General features: G+C 44.7%; 1 protein-coding gene across 1 annotated transcript in view; it reads right to left on the bottom strand.

The window, feature by feature from the left end:
- Positions 1–16581, bottom strand: part of rragd (ras-related GTP binding D) — a 73793-nt gene that overhangs the window by 13096 nt on the left and 44116 nt on the right. Inside the window, exons 4-5 of the mRNA XM_026151962.2 lie at positions 16286–16400; positions 11269–11411 (exon numbers count right to left, since the gene is read on the bottom strand). Coding sequence (XP_026007747.1) covers positions 11269–11411; positions 16286–16400 — 258 coding nt within the window. The remainder of the gene's footprint in view (positions 1–11268; positions 11412–16285; positions 16401–16581) is intronic.

The following is a 16581-nucleotide window of genomic DNA, read 5'->3' as shown; positions in this document are numbered from 1 at the left end:
CACCCTGACCTGTCTTATTTGGCTCAGCAGAACTAAAATATATATCTGTCTGTGAAGGTTCTCAGCCATCAAGGTCATCGTAGTCAAATATATATCCTGCTGCTTTTACACACGCACTCACATAAGCTCAGCGATTCTCTGCGCGATCAACCTCTCACATGTTTAAGCTGCGGGAGATTTCACTTGTCATGTTTGCATAGTAAGCTAACGATTAATAAGATGATGTCAGAGGAATTGGTGCACAAATTATCATCACTCACAGATCAGTGCTGTCGCTCTCTATACACAGTTCACACGATTGCAAAGTGAAAGCAAAAAACAAGCGCAAATTCAAACGCGATTTCAATATGTCACATATTGACAGTGGCTCACCGATGCCAATGACATAATTACCCAGCTACATTTCTGAAAGAATGCAAAAGCATTGACATATATTTTTCCTTCCTTCAATAGCCCGACGGGCAGGGCAGAGATAGATTTTGGTAGCCCGACTGAAAAAAATCGCTAGCCCCGGGACGTCGGGCAGGCGATATTGCGAGCCCTGTATCTGATTGAGGAATCACTCATCTTTGGAAAAGAGAGTTTATTACAGAGAAATGTCTCTTTCCAAAATAAAAGCTATACTATCCGCTTCTTCTGGGCTATATTCTCAGCAGCATAAAGAGAATCACGTGCTAACAGCTGTCTAAATGACTCGGCTAAAGTTAGTAGCATGCTTGTTGTTTTTGTCTTTGCACTAGGATGATGTCGGCGTAAATGTGCAGTCATATTCGTTGTGTTCCCACTAGTGCTTTCAGGTTAATCTCGTTGAAATGACCTTAACGCCACAACACGGCAAATCTCCGTTAACGAGCTACGCCGATCGCCCCGTGCATGGGGCTAGACGGCTAACACGTTAACGAGCTAACTGCGCTAACACACTAGTTCCCACCAATGTAATTGAGCATTGCGTGGCACATCCAACATACTGTTTTACTTTAGTCCATGACTCGCTTACCTTCAGGGTCATACGTCACATGAAAACCAAAATAATTCCAAACGCCAGATCTGAATGAGGGTGGGGGAGGTCCATGTTGCAAGGGGAGCTTAACTTCTGTCTCGCTAGCTTGCCCAGCGCTCTTCCTTCTGACGATGCTGTCTGTGTTGAGCGCTCAGTGAATCTGCGTTCGACTACTCCGCCTAGGCTGCACTGTCGACCCTAGGCGGAGTAGTCGAACGCAGATTCACTGAGCGCTCAACACAGACAGCATCGTCAGAAGGAAAGTTGATAAAATAAATTACAAATTTTGTATTGTTCGATACATATGCGTACCGAACTGAAAGCACTGTATCGAACGGTTCAATATCGATACGAATATCACACACACACACACACACACACACACATATACTGAACAAAAATATAAACGCAACACTTTTGTTTTTGCTCCCATTCCCCATGGGATGGACGTAGAGACCTAAAATTCATTCCAGATACACAATATAACCATCCCTCCCAAACAGTGGTCACAAATCAGTCCAAATGTGTGGTAGTGGGCACATCTGCTATATTGAGATAATCCATCCCACCTCACAGGTGTGCCACATCAGGATGCTGATCTGACATCATGAGTAGTGCACAGGTGTACCTCAGACTGCCCACAACAAAAGGCCACCCTGGAATGTGCAGTTTTTTGCACTATTGGGGGTCTGGGGACCCAGAACCGGTCAGTATCTGGTGTGACCACCATTTGCCTCATGCAGTGCAACACATCGTCGCATGGAGTCTATCAGATTGTCAATTGTGGCCTGTGGAATGTTGGTCCACTCCACTTCAATGGCTGTGCGAGGTTGTTGGATATTCGTGGGAACTGGTACACGCTGTCGTATACGCCGGTCAAGCACATCCCGAACATGCTCAATGGGTGACATGTCCGGTGAGTATGCTGGCCATGCAAGAACTGGGACATTGTCAGCTGCCATCTGCCCTGAACAATGTGAACCATGATTCATCCGTGAAGCCCACACCTCTCCAACGTGCCAGACGCCATCGAATGTGAGCATTTGCCCACACAAGTCTGTTACGGCGACGAGCTGGAGTCAGGTCAAGACCCCGATGAGGACGACGGGCATGCAGTTGAGCGTCCCTGAGACTGATTCTGACAGTTTGTGCAGAAATTGTTTGGTTGTGCAAACCAATTGTTCCAGCAGCTGTCTGGGTGGCTGGTCTCAGACGATCTTGGAGGTGAACCTGCTGGATGTGGAGGTCCTGGGCTGGTGTGGTTACACGAGGTCTGTGGTTGTGAGGCCGGTTGGATGTGCTGCCATATTCTCTGAAACGCCTGTGGAGACGGCTTATGGTTGAGAAATGAACATTCAATGCACGGGCGACAGATCTGGTTGACATTCCTGCTGTCAGCATGCCAATTGCACGCTCCCTCATTGCTTGTGGCATCTGTGGCATTTTGCTGTGAGACAAAACTGCACATTCCAGGGTGGCCTTTTGTTGTGGGCAGTCTGAGGTACACCTGTGCACTACTCATGATGTCAGATCAGCATCCTGATGTGGCACACCTGTGAGGTGGGATGGATTATCTCAATATAGCAGATGTGCCCACTACCACACATTTGGACTGATTTGTGACCACTGTTTGGGAGGGATGGTTATATTGTGTATCTGGAATGAATTTTAGGTCTCTACGTCCATCCCATGGGGAATGGGAGCAAAAACAAAAGTGTTGCGTTTATATTTTTGTTCAGTGTATATATACATATATGTGTATATATACAGCTGGGTGTGTTTTTATATGTGTATATATACACATATAAAAACACACCCAGCTCGCCCCTGTGGGCGGTTTATCCTTCAAGCTCGGGTCCTCTACCAGAGGCCTGGGAGCTTGAGGGTCCTGCGCAGTATCTTAGCTGTTCCCAGGACTGCGCTCTTCTGGACAGAGATCTCCGATGTTGTTGCGGGATCTGCTGGAGCCACTCGTCTAGCTTGGGAGTCACCGCACCTAGTGCTCCGATTACCACGGGGACCACCGTTACCTTCACCCTCCACATCCTCTCGAGCTCTTCTCTGAGCCCTTGGTATTTCTCCAGCTTCTCGTGTTCCTTCTTCCTGATATTGCTGTCATTCGGAACCGCTACATCGATCACTACGGCCGTCCTCTTCTGTTTGTCTACCACCACTATGTCTGGTTGGTTAGCCATCACCATTTTGTCGGTCTGTATCTGGAAGTCCCACAGGATCTTAGCTCGGTCATTCTCCATCACCCATGGGGGCATTTCCCATTTTGACCTTGGGACTTCCAGGCCATATTCGGCACAGATGTTCCTGTACACTATGCCAGCCACTTGGTTATGGCGTTCCATGTATGCGCTGCATGCTAGCATCTTGCACCCTGCTGTGATGTGCTGGATGTCCTCAGGGGCATCTTTAGACAGCCTGCACCTGGGTTCTTTCCTGGTGTGATAGACCCCAGCCTCTATGGATCTTGTGCTCAGAGCTTGTTCTTGTGCTGCCATGATCTGTGCTGTCTTTCCGTCCAGCTTTGTCCAGCCACTGGTAGGACTTCTGGATGTCAGCCACTTCTATGCCATACCATATGGAGTAGGGGCCTGTCCTTCCATGATGGTTCCTCCTCTTGCTTCTCTTCTTTCTCTGGTTTCTGCTAGCATGTGTCTGTTGTGGCCATCTTCCTGATGTACTGATGGATGTTTGTTGTCTCATCCTGGATAGTGGTTCTAACACTCACTAGGCATGGGCTTCCTTTCTTTTGCTTAGCATACAGTCTCAGGGTGCTTAATTTGGGCTGAAACACTGCATGTATGGTAAGGAGCTTCCTTGTCTTGTCAGTGGCTCCTATCTCCTCCCTTTGGCCAGCTTATTATCTAGGTGTTCATTGCCCAGATCATGTTCTTCCCATTCAGCTGACTCTTCAGGACTTGCCTTACTCTCTTCAGGTATTTGGTGGTTCTGGCTTCTCTAGTGGCCTTTTCATAGTTCCTATTTGCCTGCATGATTCCCAGGTACTTGTAGCTGTTCTCAATGTCAGTGTCTGCAATGTTGCCTTTTTGAGAAGAGGCCCCCACTCATATCATTGAGCTTCTTCAAACTCATTCTCCAAACCGGATCCACGGATAGTGGTCTTCTGGCTATTCCGCAGACTGGTTTGAAAACAAAGTACGATCCCGCTTTTCAAACATTAACGCCAAAAGTGTGGAACAGTTTACCTCCCATTCTACACACCATTGACTCTTCTTTTAAAAAAAACAGCTGAAAACTAATCTATTTAGACATGTATTTGGGTAATGTTCTTATGTATTATGTTGTTTTTGTCTGATGTATTTTTAAATTCCCTGAAAAGCACTTTGCAATAGACTCTTGTCTTAAAAAGTGGTATATAAATAAATTTTACTTCACTCTTTTTCTACTTCTGTTCATTATGATTTAGGGTTTTTTTCATATCATTATAAAAAAAACACTGATATGAAATTATTAAAATATTGTTCTTGCACATAGAGCTGCTGCAAAAAAATGTACTATGTATACTAGATGCTCCTGTTCCTGGTCATTTCAAAACATGCATCTCTTTGATTTTGTATGCTCTATGAGAGTTTGTGATGCGTTCAAAAGTTTAATAAAAAAATGTATACCTCATTCATAAAAAAGAAAGATTTGTAACTATCTATAAAGGCTCTGGAGGTCCCTATATATGCACATAAACTGTGTCAAAAAGTTCACCGCGTGCATGCGCGAGTACTCCTTGCTGGCGTACTTGCGCTGTGCTTTGCTCGATGCAGGTGTGAAGTAACTCAAAAGCCAGTTGCCATGTTCTTTCTACTGCGTCATATGTCTGATGTGTACTAGGAGTGTCTAACCACCTTATAATAATACACTCATTGCAGTGCTTTGGACTTTATGACTGCTAAATGCTAAAAACACTGACGCCACTATAAATTAATGAATGTTTTCAGAGTACAAGAGTCTAATGGTGTAGTTGTCCTGCACCATTAGAGGCCAAACTTGAGGCTGAGAACACTCTTTTTCATATTCTATCAGCTGTTGCAAAGTATTTTAATGAGCAAGGGCCTGCTGCAGTTTTGGCCCAGTGGGTGTGTCTCTCCTGCCTTTGGTACCACTCTTCTGTTTAGTTTACTCTAACCAGAAAAGGAGACCAGAAAAGAAGAGCTATAGGGCTAGAGAGCTTTTGGCTAGGGTGTGTGTTGAGCTTCACTCCTAAACTCAAATAGTGACCTAGATTCTGACTATGGTGTGAAGGCACTCTTCAAGCAGGAGGATTTCTCTGCATATCAAGATGGCAGGAAAGTGCCTTAACAACACCGATATTGTGAGTCCAATCACCTGTTTATTTCTGCGGTTGCTCCTTCAGGCTGGACAAACTGAGCACAGTTTGTTTGGGATTCCCTTTGCTGATCGATTGGAAAACGCGAAGTGGAAGGTAGGGTTAATCAGTGCAACTGGCTGCCTCAGCTCTCTCCCCTTCTTTCCATTCACCAAGCACTAGGTTATTTATTTGGTTGGCTTTGTCTGATTGTTGTACACTATTAATTGTATTCAGTTAATAAATTAGTGTATTTTGATTGAAGTCACTTGTCTCCCATTAATTCCATGATGTAAGTAAGTACAATTTTATTTGTGATAAAAATCACAACGTACTTCACAGAAAAGCTAAAACATAAAAACAGAAATCAAACAACAGCAAGTTTAAAAAGATGAGTTTTTAGCTTTTTTTTTTAAATGAAACCACTGAGTCCACAGATCTCAGGCTCAAGGGAAGGGAGTTCCAGAGTCTGGGGGCTACATTTACAAACACTCTATCGCCTTTCGTTTTCAGCCTCGTATGATGGACGACCAGCAAGCCCTGGTCACATGACCTCAGGGACCTGCTGGGGATGTAAGGATGTAAAAGATCTCTGATATACGTTGGTGCTTGTCCATGCAAAGTCAAAATCTTAAAGTGGATTCTGAATTTTATGGGGAGCCAGTGCAACTGGATCAGCAGAGGTGTAACGTGAGAGTATTTAGAAGAGTTGGACAGAAGCTTTGCAGCAGCGTTCTCAACAACTTGCAGATGATCCACAGAGGCTTTACATAAACAAGTGAACAAAGACTTACAATAATATAAACAAGATGAGACAAATGCATGGATGACCATTTCTAATTCTGAGCGTGGTACAATGGGACTCAGCTTAGCAATATTTTTTAAATGATAAAAACAGGAGCGAACCAGTGATTTAGCATTAGTGTGAAAATTATTTGCTGTGATGGGTGAGAAGCTGGCAAATGAGACTATGAAGCATCCTACTCTGAAGAACAAACCAGTGGATTATTTTTAAAGAAAAATTGTTGGTCACAGTGTGTAAGGCTATTCATGTGGCTTTGCTGGTTATACTGCGCGGTGACCTCCCCTCCCCCCCAGCCCCCTTTTTTTATTTAGGGCACTGCATTTCACAACATAATACCAGATATTGTGTGTGCATGTCTTTATGCATCATTGTATGGTAGGTAGGTGAGAGTGAATGAGTGACTGAATGAATGGTCTGTCGACTGCCCGTGGCTTCTGGAGGGGTGTTATTCCTTACTTCCCACCCTCATTATGTGATACAAAGGAAATATGAGCAGGAACCACAAGCATGTTGAGGGACTGGCTGTGTTAGTTCAGTGAGAGAGTCAATAAGTACTGTGTACACTTATTAATGCTTTTTTATTTGGTTAAATACGAACAAAATTACAGAAGTGCTGCCACGTGTCTGGCCAGAAAGAAAGGACCAATGTGTTTATTTGGTAGTTCAATAAAAAGCTTCAGTTAGTTAAGAGTGAGAAAAAAAATTGTGTTCACATTTGCAGATTTGTCTTGTTATACAATATTTGCAAATGAGACAATGAAGCATTCAAAATTACTTTGTCACTTGTAAACTAAACATCCTCCTCTGAAGAACAAACCAGTGGATTGTTTTTAAAGACAATTTGTTGGTCACAGTGTGTAAGGCCATCTATGTGGCTTTGCTGGCAATACTGTGCGGCGACCCTCCCCCCAACCCTCCTTTTTATTTAGGTCATTACAGTTCACAACATATTACCACACAATGTGTGTGCATGTGTGGTTCGTGGTGGGTGACAGTAAGCTTTCTGGGGGGTGGTTATTCCAGCTTCCCAGCCTCACAATCAAGTACTTTTGTGAGACCCACACTCTCTCTGTCTCTCTCACATTCACACTTACACTACACGATTTTGTTGACTTATGTATCTGTGCATATTCAAAGTTTTGTGTTCCAGGTGCTGTATGTTTGTTTTTACTAACAGGTGCAGCAGTTGGCGATACATGCATTTCTATTTGTACTTTATCCTTATATATCACATTGTAGCGGGTCAGGGCTGTTTGGGGTTTTGTTTTGACAGCTATGTTCTGTTGTTATGTTGCCATGGTTACAGGTGACGCTCTCTCTCTGCGACTGTGTGTTTCTGGGTGGGGAGAGTGCCATTTTGTGTTGTTGTTGTTGTTACGCTAGAGATGCGTCGAGCGGGTGTGTTAGCGTGGTGTGTGTTCGTCCGTGAATGCTAATAAACGGCTGTGCTCCTCTGTCTCCTCCTTGTCTGAGCTCGCCACATTGGTGTCAGAAGTGGGATAGCTCACCCTTGCCGTAAGGGAGGGAGACATTTGGAGGCTGGAGCAAGCCGTCGAGGAGAGCATTCGCTGCCTGGGAAGCTGACGATTGAAGAGAGAGGAAGCGAGTGGCCATGTAAGTCCCCCGACGGGTCCCGATGGGTCCCGACGGCGCGAGCGCACCGCGGACGCTAGGACAATGCTTCATGGGCTGCCTCCCATGAAGCAGGGAGCAGCTGACCAACCGGAGCCGTCGGCCGGGGGAGAGCCTGGGCTCCTTTGCATCGGATGTGTTGCTGTATGCTCGTCGTGGCTACCCGGAGTTCCCAGCAGCAGCCTGTGAGGAGCTGCTTTTCTGCGAGGACTTTTTCCAGAGTGACTACACCAACACGTCCGCCTGGCCATGCCTCAAACTCTCTGTGAGGCACTCCTTGAGGCTGAAAGGGCAGAGCTGGTGCTCGCCTCGCGACCTAACCAGCAGGTGACCCCCCAAACTACCCCCAAATCAGAACTGCAGACTGCGACAGGGAGGGGGAGGTCGCCAGAGATATGCCAGTTGCAGCCCTCCGCCCTGGAGGCGTCCCCGTCGACTGACTGACCGTTGCTACCGGTGCAATGAGCCTGGTCACGTGGCGCGCAACTGCCTGGCGCCCGCACCAAAGACCAGAACTATGTGGCCTCAGGGAAACAAGAGGGTGTAGTGAGGGGACCACCGCTCCAGCTTCCTGCCCCCCCTCCAAGAACGATGCACGGTGGTGGGCCTAGTCGGGCACCTCAAGGGACTCTACCTGAGCTGCTGTGATGAGGACCAGCCCTGCCGGGCCCTGGTGGATACGGGGTCTACCATTTCCCTAATATGACCTGGTGTGCTCCCTGGAACGTCTGGGCTGCTTGTGATGGGTTGGTCGCCCACCGACACCCAGATGATGACGGTGATGGGGGAGAGAACTGACATGCTGGGGAAGAAACCGTTGCGGATCTGGAGCTGGTGCATGACTTCTGGCTTGCTGACATCCAAGACCAGTGCATCATCGGCCTTGATCTGCCGACCCGCTGGGGGCCTGCGTTAACACCGCGAAGCTGGCTATCACTCTTGGTACAGAGACTCTGGCCCTCCAGTGCGGTCAAAAGCAGGGAACGGAGGGGACCAGAGACAGACAAGCCGGGCAGGTGCCACTCAACAGACTTCAGACGCCGGTGGCTCTGGACCATCTCTACTCGCCTCAGGCCCAGCCTCTAGGCAAGACAAACCTCCCTCGACCAAGACAACCCAAGCTGTTGATGACCAGCGGCAGCGGTTGAGGTGCCTCCTGGACGAGAATGTGGACATTGTTGCCACTAGTGGCAAAGACTGCAGGCAGACGCGGCTGGTTCAGCGCACCATTGACACCGGCTCTGCTCAGCCCATCCGTCTGCGCTCACACCGGCTGCCCCTCTCGAAATGACAGGAGGAGCGGGCCCAGGAGGCACTGAGCGTGGCTACTGCTCAGGCCCAGCTAGCGGAGGGGGATGGCTCCCGTTGACCATGCAGCAGCTGAAGTGGGAGCAGGAGGCTGATGTGATGTTGGTTCAGGTGGGGGCCTGGCTGGAGGCGGCACGACGCCCAGGCTGGACAGGGGTGTCAGGACAGGGGCTCGAGGTGAAGGCCTACTACTCCCAGTAAAACAATCTCGAGACCCACAACGGCATCCTATACCGGAGATTGCGGTCCCCCGGTCAGGGCAGAGATCTCCTGCAGCTGTTGGTGCCTCGGTCGCTGCGGTTGCAGGTGCTCGAGCTTGTCCACGGCTTGGTGGGGGCCGGCCACTATGGGAATGCCAAAACTCTCCGCCGTCTCAGGGGATGGTTCTACTGGCCTGGTTCTCGACGGGATGTGGAACTTCACGTGCACTGCTGTGACACCTGCACGGCACGGAAAGGCCCCACTCAACGCCCCACTGCCCCCGTGCAGCAGTATCTGGTGGGGGCATCGATGGAGAGAGTGGGAGTGGACGTCCTAGGGCCTTTCCCCATAACCGAGTCAGGGAACCGGCGGCCATGGACTGCTACAGGAGGCGGAGGTAGCGGCCACGGGTGGTTCACGACTATGCCCACCAGGCTAAGGCCAGCTCCGGAGTTCGACTGAAAGGAGCCTGCGACACCAGGTGCCGAGGGGGAGCTTTCGTGCCTGGCGACAAGGTTTGGGTGTACTGCCCAGTTCGCAAGAGAGGAGTGTCCCCCAAGCTCTGCAGCCACTGGCAAGGGCCGGGGGAGGTCGTGGAGCGGCTAACAGAAGTGGTATAACGGGTCCGCATGCCGGGCCCGGGGTGCACGGTGTGTTGCACCAGGACAGACTCTCACCGTACCGATCGCTCGCTCCAGCAGCTGCCGGGGCAGGGGATGCTGGTGGCACCCCATGTTCTGATCCGAGTGACTCTTCCCCCGCCGGTCGAGATCGGCCAGTGCATCGAAAGAAGACACCTGGACATTTGCAGGACTTTGTGTTGGGTAATGGGGTTGTCGGGGACGACTGACCCCTTACGTGGGGGCTATGTAGCGGGTCAGGGCTGTTTAGGGTTTTGTTCTGACAGCTATGTTCTGTTGTTATGTTGCCATGTATACAGGTGACGCTCTCTCTCTGCGACTGTGTGTTTCTGGGTGGGGAGAGCGCCATTTTGTGTTGTTGTTGTTGTTGTTGTTACACTAGAGGTGTGCCGAGCGGATGTGTTAGCGTGGTGTGTGTTTGTCCGTGAATGCTAATAAACGGCTGTGCTACCTGGCTAGCTAGCGGGGAGCAAGACCAAACGATACCTCTGTCTCCTCCTTATCTGAGCTCGCCACAATATTATATTTCCCTCCCTTCCTCTTTCCTTTTTTCCTGCCTTAGACATTGTCATACTATACCACATATAACGTAATAACTGAAATAACACAAATAGAAATAGAAATATATAAACAGCCAAAAGATTGACACGAACAAGAAGAGGTAGAGATTCTTGTAGAGATTCAAGTAGAGATTTTATATAGCTGTTCTTGGAAAAACTAAATGTCTTTGGTACTGAGGTGATTTCAGATCACAATTTTGATTGTCACAAAGGACAGGTTTTATTTAAACACAAATTTTTTCATGGATTGTAATGTTTAACTGTTTAAGGATGAATTTTGTTTCTTTTAATCTCTATATACAATAATACATTATAAGCAGGTCAGTAGCGCTTCTTCTCCTCTCTCTTCCACTGCCAGTCCATCAGAAATGTATCAACTACTGTTCGGTCTGATTTTAGCCGAAACCTGACCTCTAATTACACAAATTTAGATTAGGACACAGGTTCAAGCTGGGTTGATAATTAAATACAAAGCATATCCTTTCTGATCTATGAGGGAATCAGGAGTACCTACCATCCTTTGGGTTTTACATCACAATGAGATCTGTAATATATAATGTCAATTCCCTCTGTTCATGAGACAAATAGATACTTTCCAATTCTAACTTTGAGAAGAGCTGGAATTTTACTCTGACGGCCTAATTTCAGAACTCCAATTCTTTCTCATCAGTTTCTGATGAGAGAGAGAGAGAGAGAGAGAGAGAGAGAGAGAGAGAGAGAGAGAGAGAGAGATTACAGGAGCGAATGTGAACATTGAGCTTGTGGCATTAAGAGAAAGTCTACTGACTTACCCATAAATGCAGGAGATGTCAATGACCACGTCAATCATATCACAACACAGTTCATACGTCTGCATATCTACTGGACTGCTGTCTGTAGCGATGTAAATCTTGCTGCCTACGTCAAACAAGAAGGCCTTTTCAATACCCGAGTTCTGAAATCAGAGGCAGAGAAACAAAAGAGAAAAGTAGTTATGGATTTTTTTCTATATAAATACCATTCTATTCATGACCATTCTATGCAGCCAGAATAGTTGCTTTAACAATTAGAGTACTAAAAGGCTGTCCCCCCCAAAAAAGCAAAGGAAAAAGACAACTGCACTGCTGAGTTCTTATTAACACCAGAATACTTTTCCCACCATCATTATCAAGTGCATTTGTGACAAAGAGGGCGGCATTCTCCCTCTCTCTCCCTCTCTTTCTCACACAGTCTATAGGAAGATTGGTGATTGGGTTTTTTTGTCTTTTACAGGGGCAGCAGTTGGCGAAACATTGCGCATTCATCATTCCCCCCCATAGTGACAGACGTAGCGATACCGAATTCAATTAAATTTTATTTATACAGCGCCAAATCACAACAACAGTCGCCTCAAGGCGATTTATATTGAATGACAGGAACATCAGGAAGAAGGAACACGAGAAGCAGGAGAAGTTCCAAGGGCTCAGAGAAGAAGAGTGCAGTCCTAGGAACAGCTAAGATACTGTACAGGACCTGGGAGCTTGAAGGTTAGCCTGCTAGGTTACACTTTGTTAAGAATAATCATTTGTATTAGATTTTATTTATCATATTTTTACCTTGTCCCTTCACTGTATGGAAACCAAGTGTTTCTTGCTGTCAATCCAAACTCTTTCCTAGGAACCTCTATGGACTCAGAAGCCTTCATCACGGAATGATGTCTGCCTTGTCCTATTGTAGAGGCTCCACATTTGTGTCTCCAGCAGACATTGCTCAATGGGCATACTGGAGGAAAGTTATCTGTGGTGATGCTGCATCTTGTCGTTCTGAATCTACTGCACAACTGGACAGATTCTTTCCCCAGATTATATTGAACGTCTTCCGTTGTTTGTCTCCCTGTGTGAACTGTTATGAATATTGCATAGTTCATGTGGGCATCAGAAATGCAGAAGGTCTTCAGGCCACACTTGAGGCTTCAGGCACGTATTATGAATTGCTGTCTCAATGCCAAATGTATGGTGTCTGCTAATTCCTACTGTATAAAATAGTCTTCTGAAGAGGTGACACTGTTGCCCACAAAATATATATTCCTGACAGTCACAGTTGATAAGGAGAAAAAGTTCTCATGAAATTCCATAGGACATTAATGCGATCCATTTTTGGCTCACTTACGAAGTTTGGGGTAGTAATGCAAAAACTACAGTTCTCTAAAATGTATAAAAGGGTTAGGGATCTGATACCATAAAAATTGAAATGGCATAATGTTAAGTCAAATTGTTGAATATTGTCATTGTGTTTCTTAAATTTGTAAAGTCTTGGTTCAAACTATAGGATCAAAGCCATTCCTTTGATCCTGACCACCTCTCCAGCCACTCTGTGCTGGGGGAGGTTTTATTGCAGATACATTCTCTCTGGAAGATCTGTTTCTTCTGTTGTAAGCTTCCTGCTTTTATGATCCTTTTGGTGAGCAGGAGGTCTCTCTCACACACACACACACACACACACACACACACACACACACACACACACACACACACACACACACACACACACACACACGCGTTCCTGCACATGCATACAGGTGCACACACATACATACACATAGTGCCTTGTTTTAGAACCATTGGGGGGTTTTACAGTGGAAGGTGCTTGTGTTGTGCTGTGATGTGTATTGTAACTGTCATGGGAATAAATAGCTGCGATGAGGGCTACTCTTTGAAGGATGTGGGATAGAGACAGGTAATGAGCATTGCTCCACTGCCTGGTTCTGACTAAAACGAAATAATAACTTTTCATTACAATGATATTGCAAGAAAACAGCCTTACTGGGTAATTTTTGGCCCACTTTTCTCCAAACTATTTCTCTAGGCTAAATGATGGATTTTCTAAAAGTGTGATACACCATTTCCTCTCCAGCTTACGAGTTATCTGCTTTAAGGTGCGTGTTTGAGAATTATACCAGGAGTCAAGTACTTCTGATTTCAGGCGTTAGTTTTCACAGGAGCTACAGTATCCAGAATCGTACGTAGTGAAGAGTCAAATATATTAACAAGATGATCGACCTTCAGATAGCTGCTCTGCTCTGTGTTGGTACAGGGCATTGAAGATGATAACAGTGGGTGGATTATATTCTTAAACTTAGTTACAGCGTTTTCAGTAAGACATCTACTGTGATAAAGTCTACTCTCCACTGCTGTGTATTCAATTATTGTAAATGTAAATGTTATCAGGAAATGATCAGACAGGAGAGGGTTTTCAGGAAACTGTTAAATGTTCAGTTTCTATGCCATATGTTAAAACAAGATCTAGAGTGTGATTAAAGTGGTGGGTGGGTTCTTTTACATTTTGAGAGAAGCCAATTGAGTCTAATAACAGATTAAATGCCATGTTCAGGCTGTCATTTTTAGCATCTACATGGATGTTAAAATCAGCCACAATAATGATTTTACCTGAGCTGAGAACTAAATCAGATAAAAAGTCTGAGAAATTTGGTGATTTATCCATGTGTCAATTCTCATTATTACACATATTTTATGGACATCTGTGGTTTGATTTCTTTGCATGTGTGGATTGGATAGGTTATTAGAGACATCTGGTGACAATTTCTTGTCAATACTACCCTTAGAAATATATTTACTTAGAAAGTTGGTGACATGCTCAATACTTATTTAACCTGCTAAAACATTTAGATCGCAAACAGACAGCAGTCAACCAGGTAATAACCACTATTGGTAAATACCTGGAAAAGGAAGAAACTGATTCTGTGCTACACATGAGTTCAGATCAAGAGTAACTGTCACATGGGCACATAGCCAGTCTAGGAGTAAGAATTCTGGCTGGTTTATAGAGGATCAAATACTAATTTTATTCAATAACTTACTGTTTTTTTATACATTTATTTGACGGCAGGGTAAACAGACAACATGTGAGTTTGTCTTTTTAGCCAAAAATCTTAATGGGATGACATGAATATTTGATCCTTATACACACAGAAATACCCCATGGTGTCCAGTGAAGACCCCGTGTAATGCTGGAAGTAAGACTTACTTTCATTCAGTTTGTCAGATCTGACATTTACATATCTCTGTGTGCAGGCCTATTCACAGTGTGCAGCTTTTCTCAGCTGCTAGAGATACTATCATCCCGCAGATATCACAGACGTTTTCAAAGCTTACACGCTCTGGAATTTTAAGCAAATCAAAGAAAATGGATTTTTATCAACTCCAACAATAATACTACATTTTGTTTCAAGTGCTCAAGACAAATTGCTTGGAAATTAATAATGCTTAAATCCCTAAAATAAATAAATAAATGAATAAATAAATAAATAAAACACAGACAAAAACCTTCATCTGTCCTCATTCTGGATTTGGGTATTAATGAAGCTGCAGAAAGATGTTTTGAAGTTGTGTAATGTCATAATAGAATATATATCTTACCAGGAAAAGCTGTATAAACCCTACTTTAGAGCTGAAAGTTTATGCCCCTCCCCGTTCGAGGACATTGGTTTAACCCAGTAGTATTACCTGTGCTAACTAATATAGCAAAGGCAGAAAGATTTGTCTAAGGTGAACTGTTCATTCTACACATAGATATTTATATTCCGATGCATCTCCCAGGACCTCAGAGAAGTCCCTACCTCATTTGGCAGAATGACAATTAGGCCAAAGATCCAGCTAAGTCCATAAATAGCAATACTGAGACACAAAAAGCACAATGCTGCAATTACTTTTCAGTTTTAACTTAGATTGGATGAAAACTCATGAATGAAAGAGCTGAGCTGTGAATAGCTCAACAATAAGCACTGATACAGCAAGTAATGATTTTTGACTCTTTAATATCCTCCTAAAAACAGAGGAAAAAATAATTTTCCCATTGAACTTTTTTTTATAATTCCCTTCCTCTTTAGAGCAAAAAGAGCCCAAATAACACATCAAATATCAGTGGAAAGCCCGAGATGTCCTCTTAAGCACATCAGGACTTAGTATTTAGCTCAAATAAGTCCAAAGACTTTTTTTTTTTTCTTTAAATGGTCCATTACAGAGGAGATAAATGAATAGGTTGGTTCTCAGCAGGATATGCCATCGTACACTGAAGTTGACCTTATACATTTCTACCATCTAGTGGCTGTTGTAAAGCACAAAAAGGCATGCACATAAAAATTTAGTTACCTGCACATTCCAACTTCAATCAGAAAAGCACACATTAGGTTTGTACAGAGGGTTGACCTAAACATTTAGTAAGTTAGTAAGTAAAATTTATTTATATAGCACTTTTCACAGATAAAAATCACAAAGTGCTCCACAATAAAACCAGAATTATAAATAAAATAATATAAAATAATGACAAAATTAATTAAAAGCTGGTTTGTATAAAAATGTCTTCAGATGCTTTTTAAAGGAGTCAGTGGAGTCTAGACAGCATAAAGACAACAGAAGACAGTTCCACAGCCTTGGTGCCAGTGCCTGAAAAGCCTGAACCCCACGTGTTTTGAACCTAGGACGTGGGACTAACAGTAACCTCTGACCTGAAGACCTAAGTCTAAGACCTATGAAGCATGAGGTTTCAACAGGTCAGAGATGTACTGGGGAGCTTCACCATGAAGAGCTCTAAAAGTTACGACTAAAATTTTAAAATGAACCCTAAAATTTACTGGCAACCAATGAAGACAAGCCAGAACTGGAGTAATGTGTGACCTCTTGTTTGTGCCAGTTAAAAGTCTGCACAGTCTGAAGGCGATCCAGAGCTGATTTGCTGAGACAAGTAAAAAGACCATTACAATAATCCAGTTGCATGCTGTTCACTCAGTGATGCTGTAAGTGTGTTTGTGTGCAAGAAAAGCGAACTACTCACAGATATAAAGATGTTAAGCAGATTTTCCAGCGTTGGCAGCTGTGGGATGAGCTTTTGGACCACTTTGCTGAAGGCCTCAAATATGGAGTGGTCATATATGCTGGTTAAATAAAAGCTGCAGGGTTAGAAAGAGAAATATGAATCAGAACTGGGTTTTTTTTACCCATTAATAAAAAGACAGCAGTTTAGAGTTTTCAAATCTAGGAAAGGAGGCAGAGCCTTCAGCTGTATGGCCCTCTACTATGGAAGCAGCTCTTAGTTTGAAAAGACAGTAGGGAGACAGACACCTTCTTTAC

Source organism: Astatotilapia calliptera, chromosome 19 (genome assembly GCF_964374335.1).
Source record: "Astatotilapia calliptera chromosome 19, fAstCal68.1, whole genome shotgun sequence".
Taxonomy (NCBI): domain Eukaryota; kingdom Metazoa; phylum Chordata; class Actinopteri; order Cichliformes; family Cichlidae; genus Astatotilapia; species Astatotilapia calliptera.
This window is presented reverse-complemented; position numbering and strand designations above follow the sequence as displayed.